Source organism: Podarcis bocagei (assembly GCF_964188305.1).
Source record: "Podarcis bocagei genome assembly, chromosome: 1".
NCBI classification, from domain to species: domain Eukaryota; kingdom Metazoa; phylum Chordata; class Lepidosauria; order Squamata; family Lacertidae; genus Podarcis; species Podarcis bocagei.
This window is the reverse complement of record NC_138125.1, coordinates 117,371,629-117,378,553: the sequence shown is the minus strand read 5'-3', so window position 1 is coordinate 117,378,553 and position 6,925 is coordinate 117,371,629. Positions and strand designations below refer to the sequence as shown.

Genomic DNA, 6,925 nt, shown 5'->3' with positions numbered 1-6,925 from the left:
ACATTTGGTCTGCTTATGTTAATTTACAGATTTAGATCAGAACTAAGAGAATATTCTTATTGTTAATGTCAATACTGTTCTATTATTGTTTTTATTATTATTATTTGCTTGCCTTTATCTTTTTCTTTCTACTATACTCTCAAATTAAAACAAAACAAAAAAACCAAAAAGGAGTAACATTAATGTGGAAATATTGCTTGCTAACTCTGAAATGTGCAATTTTGCAAGATTTAGCACTAAGCCTTATGCAACCGGACTGACTGAACAGTTATTAGGAACATAATATAGAGGCAGGTATACTACAATAACTTCTCCAGTTTCCTAGATACAAAACCAGAGAGCTGCAGAGTTACATGCAATTTAAAAACCATCCAAACCAATTTCCATTCTCTAAGGCAGAGCCGTGTATTCATTGTTTCTCCCAACCTCGAGTTACACACACCAAATCACCAACGTGCCACAAATAGAACACAGGTGCAGAAAGCCAGGTGCACAGACTCAATATGACACAACTGCAGCCTTCCTAACCCTCCAGATTTCTTGGACCATTGGCCCCAGCCTCTATGGCCAATAGTCAGGAGTGGTGAGAAGGGGACTCTGAAGCATCATCGGGGCATCAGGGAGAGGTAGGCTGCCCTAGCACAGTGAGCAAAGCTGTATCCTAAGGGAAGGCAAACATTGCCTGCTGTTTCATTGATCAAGTCTCATAAGCTCAGTGCAAAAGGGAGGGGGAGTTTAAATATCTCTTTAATGGCTGCCCAGGGAGGAAATAATCCGCAGGTCTCTGTAGAAAGTTTCAGACAGGGATCAGGGTGAAGAGAGGAGAGATTAGGTGTATCAAAATTAACAGGAGGGTGAATATAATGAATATTTTTCATCCTACCTCTCAATATTTCCACAAGAAGCTGTGCTCACAAGCCAAAGTTTACGAAGCAAGCATTCACAAAGGTCAAATGATTCATTAAGCACCGGGACAAAGATTTCTGGGCAGCAGTGGCTGGTGAGGTGGCACAAAAACCATGAGCAACTGAGACTTGCCAAGTGGGAGCGGGGAGTTAGGAGTTTGGCACGGTGCAGCATCGGATCGGCCCCACTGCACCACACCACCCTGCCAAGCTTCCTGTCTCTCTGCTCTCTCAGTAAGCTCCAGAGACCCACCATATTGGAAAGCCAGGATAGGAACAGTGCTCCACCATGGCCTCACCAGTCTCTGCTGCTCCTGGGATCACAGCGCCAGTCTACCTTTCTCTAACATTTATGACTCCATCGGCAACGAGCAACATGTGATGTGCTTCACTGTAGGGAGCAAAGAAAGCAAAAAAGCAAGGGCAGTTGGGTGGATGGGTGGGGAATTGCAACATTGGTTACTCACGGTATTGAAATTTGGGAAAAGTCCGACAGCAGGACTGCCATCCACTGGGAAGGACATAAATGGTTTGATATCCAGGGAGGGCTGCATCATGAGCGTAGGCGTGCGGACAAGGGTAGGGAGCGTAGTTGTGTGGCACGTGCTGCCTGCAGAGAGAAAAATATTTATATATAAGAAAGATTTATTTAATTAGCCCCCCCCCACTTTAATCCACACTGTAGACATTAATCCTTACTGGTGAATTTTGTTTGAACCTAAACATCACCATTTGGTGGTAAGAATGAATGCAATTTGTCCTCATAAAGAACAAAAAGGACTTTTACATCATCAGAACTGTTTGGAGTCTGCAAAACTGAGAAACTTTGCCCCAGCAACCAAAGCTAGAAGTTTCAGTTCATAAAAAGGTCCTTAAGAAGTACATGTTGCATGATGTTCTACATTGTATGTGTGTCACATGATTTTTAGATGATGCAAATTAATTGCACATTCAACTGAGGATTTTGCTAATTATTAAAACCAGGCATATGAAAAATAGGTTTTATTACAATTATTTATATTTATCACAGCACTGTCATAACTACATAAGGTTAAAGAATGCACTACTATAAATTATCCCACTCTAATCCATAGTCCCTTACAACCTCAGTCTATGAATCAATTATATTAGTTTGACAAGCAATGAGACAGCTTCATAATCCATCTGCTTTTTCAGTTCAAACCACCCAGTTCATTATCTTTCCCACTTAGCTCATCAAAACAACCTCAACTCCCATCAGTCTCATCCAGTAATCCTTTACTGGATGCTTCTCCCTATGTTTTTCTATAATTCTTGTTTTAATAAGGAAGTAATATACTGCCGTTTCTCATTATGCCAAACCTTCTTGAGTTTTCGGTCAACTGATCTACCTTTCCTCAAAACTGCCAGCCACAAAAGCTCTTCAAATTTACGTTTCCATCAAACGGGTGTCTTCCTCCACCTTCCAACAGATTGTTTCAAAGCACGAAGATAAAACGGAGAGCCCAATCATAGCCTCAAGCATTCTGGCTCTCCAGAAAAAATATTAAAAATTGTGCCCTCTGTACGTGCAACTTACCTGACCATGACTTGTCAAGCCTGTTAAGTATAGGCTACACACCAAATATATTATATGGCATCAACTGACTTTACTTGAAGGCTAAAGGCCAAATGTTTAAGAAGAAGCAGGAGGAGCACACAAAACAAGCAGGCTTGCTGCTCTTTCCTAGCTGCACACGCACAGCTCATATTCTACAGGCTACACAGGACAAAAAAAGTTGTTCCTTAAAGATACATCAGCACCATTTTATAAAAGTTGCACACATCACAAAGCCAAAGCAGAGATTCTCCTTTGTACAAATCACTTATTATTCCATTCTGATAGTGATGGCGGACGGATGTCTCCACTGTGATACTTGCCTCAATAACTCTATGCCAGCAGTTGCTGACATGGCACCCATGAGTGCACTGGTGCCCTTCAGATCTTCTCCTGGTGCCCACAAAGTTCACCACCGCCACTCCCTTGGCCCTGAAGTGCTCAGAATGGGTACCCTTTCCCTCCCTTGCTCAAAAATCCAAATGTGCCCATTAGTCTAAAAGGGTTAGCGATCCCTGCTCTATTCATAGGATCCCAAAGGGCTGTTGAATACAGTGGTACCTCGCAAGACGAATGCCTCGCAAGACAAAAAACTCGCTAGACGAAAGGTTTTTCCGTTTTCGATTTGCCTCGCAAGACGAAATTTCCCTATGGGCTTGCTTCGCAAGACGAAAACGTCTCGCGGCTTTGTTTCCTTTGTCTAAAAACAAAGACATGTTTTGTTTATAAAGTTAATTTATTTTCCCTTCAGTTTTTGAACTGCTCTTTACAGTATGTGTGCCTTTAAAGAGCAGTTAATAAACTGTTGTTGTACCAAATTTGGCTTTGTTTCGACTTTTTTTGACCATAGGAACGCATTAATTGATTTTCAATGCATTCCTATGGGATTTCGTGATTCGCAAGACGAAAAATTCGCTAGACGACAAAAATTGCGGAACGAATTAATTTCGTCTTGCGGGGCACCACTGTACTCGCCTACGCTCCATACCTGGCCTCAGAATCTTTCACTGCCTCATCCACATCTTACATTCCGAGGGATTAAATAACACAAGGTGAGACCTTCCAAGTGTCCCTATTTTCCAGGGACAGTCCTGGATTTACAGAAGCCGTTCTGGTTTCTGATTTGATCCCGGAATGTCCTGCTTTTCCTTAGGATGTCCCTATCTTCATCAGAGTAATACTGGAAGGTACAGAGTTATGCAACCCCCAAGCCAAGGAGATAACCAGCTATACAACCTTTAGTAAAAATCTGAAGGCAGCCCTGTATAGGGAACTATTTTTTAAAGTTTAATGTTGTATTATGTTTTTATATATGTTGGAATCTGCCCAGAGTGGCTGGGGCAACCCAGTTAGATGGGTGGGATATAAGTGATATAAATAATAATAATAATAATAATAATAATAATAATAATAATAATAATGGAACAGGACATCCCTGTTTTCACTGGAGAAATGTTGGAGAGTATGCCCTGGGGATATTATTTCTGACACATGCTAATATATTAATGCTTCCATGAGTTTTATTCGTTTATTTCTTTATTGAATTTATGTACCCTTCATCACAAGATCTCAAGAGCGGTTCACAGAATAAAACTTTCACCAAAGCAACAACAAGGGGAAGGCCAAGTCCCCACAGATCTCTTGGTGTTTCGGTTCTGTGTATGCTGGAGCATTATATAACTTGATTTGGCATCCCATCTCATTTCAATCAATCAATCACCACTAAGTCTGGGTCGAGACACGTCAAAGAAGTGTTTCAGTTAAATGCGTTATAAATCTAAACAGGGGGGAAACTGGTAGAGAAAAATGGGACTCCACAGCGCCCTCTGGTGGCACCATGATATATCGCATATAAATCACTTTTTCTTTGCCAATCTAGCTGAGTTTTGTGTTTTACTTCCAGGGCTAAAGGAAATTGGTTGTGGGAGAAGAATACTGGACTAGATGGACCTTATGTCTAGTCCTGCAGGGCTCCTCTTAAGTGCACCTTTATATGCCCTGGTGAGTGCTCTTTTAAATCTCACTCACTAGATAAATGGTCATTCCTGTCAAATAAACTCCCTTCATAGAATCATAGAGTTGGAATAGACCACAAGGGCCATTGAGTCCAACCCCCTGCCAAGCAGGAAACACCATCAGAGCACTCCTGACATATGGTTGTCAAGCCTCTGCTTAAAGACCTCCAAAGAAGGAGACTCCACCACACTCCTTGGCAGCAAATTCCACTGTCGAACAGCTCTTACTGTCAGGAAGTTCTTCCTAATGTTTAGGTGGAATCTTCTTGTAGTTTGGATCCATTGCTCCGTGTCCGCTTCTCTGGAGCAGCAGAAAACAACCTTTCTCCCTCCTCTATATGACATCCTTTTATATATTTGAACATGGCTATCATATCACCCCTTAACCTCCTCTTCTCCAGGCTAAACATGCCCAGCTCCCTTAGCCGTTCCTCATAAGGCATCGTTTCCAGGCCTTTGACCATTTTGGTTGCCCTCCTCTGGACACGTTCCAGTTTGTCAGTGTCCTTCTTGAATTGTGGTGCCCAGAACTGGACACAGTACTCCAGGTGAGGTCTGACCAGAGCAGAATACAGTGGCACTATTACTTCCCTTGATCTAGATGCTATAGTCCTATTGATGAGGCCCAGAATTGCATTGGCTTTTTTAGCTGCCGCGTCACACTGTTGGCTCATGTCAAGTTTGTGGTCAACCAAGACTCCTGGATCCTTTTCACATGTGCTGCTCTCAAGCCAGGTGTCACCCATCTTGTATTTGTGCCTCTCATTTTTTTTGCCCAAGTGCAATACTTTACATTTCTCCCTGTTAAAGTTCATCTTGTTTGTTTTGGCCCAGTTCTCTAATCTGTCAAGGTCGTTTTGAAGTGTGATCCTGTCCTCTGGGGTGTTAGCCACTCCTCCCAGTTTGGTGTCATCTGCAAATTTGATCAGGATGCCCTTGAGTCCATCATCCAAGTCGTTGATAAAGATGTTGAATAAGACCGGGCCCAAGACAGAACCCTGTGGCACCCCACTAGTCACTCTTCTCCAGGATGAAGAGGAACCATTGATGAGCACCCTTTGGGTTCGGTCAGTCAGCCAGTTACAAATCCACTGAGTGGTAGCATAGTCAAGACCGCATTTTACCAGCTTCTTTAGAAGGATATCATGGGGCACCTTGTCAAATGCCTTGCTGAAATCAAGGTAGGCTACATCCACTGCGTTCCCTTCATCTACCAGGCTTGTAATTCTGTCAAAAAACGAGATCAGGTTAGTCTGACATGACTTATTTTTCAGAAATCCATGCTGACTATTGGTGATCACAGCATTCCTTTCTAGGTGCTCACAGACTGTTTGCTTAATGATCTGCTCCAGAATCTTCCCTGGTATTGATGTCAGACTAACTGGGCGATAATTATTTGGGTCCTCTCTTTTCCCCTTTTTGAAAATAGGGACAACATTTGCCCTCCTCCAGTCTGCCGGGACTTCGCCTGTTCTCCAGGAATTCTGAAAGATGACTGCCAGTGGTTCTGAGATCACATCTGCCAGTTCTTTTAATACTCTTGGATGCAGTTCATCTGGCCCTGGAGACTTGAATACATATAAACTAGCCAAGTATTCTTGTACTATCTCCTTAGTTATTCTGGGCTGTGTTTCATTTGCTCCAAATTCTTCAGGTCGGGCATTGTTTTCTTTATCGGAGAAGACTGAGGCAAAGAAGGCATTGAGGAGTTCAGCCCTTCCTGTGTCCCCTGTTTGCATTTCACCATCTTCTCCTCTGAGTGACCACACTGTTTCTTTGTTCTTCCTTTTGCTACAGACATACCCATAAAAGCCTTTTTTGTTGCTTTTAACCTCTCTAGCAAGCCTGAGTTCATTCTGTGCTTTAGCTTTTCTGACTTTGTGTCTACATGTGCTGACTATTTGTTTGAATTCCTCTTTGGTGGTTTCCCCCCTTTTCCATTTTTTGGAACCACCTCTTTGGTGGTTTCCCCCCTTTTTCCCTTTTCCTTCATTCTTCCTCTCATGCTCTGTACGCTGTTGAGTACCTGGTCAACATGGCTTAACAAGGACTTGCTTAAGGCTGAGCCATCTCTGGCAGAGCTGCTGCCCCACCTTTTGTGCAACTTACCTTGGTCCTTGTTGTTTGTGTTGTCATTCAGGCCTCATGTTTGCACTTATTTTTAGGCACTGAGATTACTAGTATTTTGAAAACTATATAGCATGAGACGTGGCTGACAAAGTGAATAATCACAAACTGTTGTTAATGTCCCTACCCGGCTGGCTGTGTTTCTACTTTATGAGGAATTTATCCTGACAGATAATGTGCAAAAAATACAATCCAACTTTCCTCCCCCATTGTTTACTGAATGGAAAACTTTCTTTAAAATCTTCTAAGTAAGTCGGTGCCTGTAGTTTGCATAAGCCCAGAGAAGCACGTTGACAGTTGTG

General features: G+C 42.5%; 1 protein-coding gene across 12 annotated transcripts in view; it reads right to left on the bottom strand.

Annotated features, from left to right (window-relative positions):
- The window catches only part of ZNF385B (zinc finger protein 385B), a 197,033-nt gene that overhangs the window by 72,638 nt on the left and 117,470 nt on the right, over positions 1 to 6,925 (bottom strand). For all 12 annotated transcript variants that reach the window (XM_081178529.1, XM_081178534.1, XM_081178530.1 and 9 more), the window contains one exon: positions 1,373 to 1,515. In XM_081178529.1, coding sequence (XP_081034655.1) covers positions 1,373 to 1,515 — 143 coding nt within the window. The remainder of the gene's footprint in view (positions 1 to 1,372; positions 1,516 to 6,925) is intronic.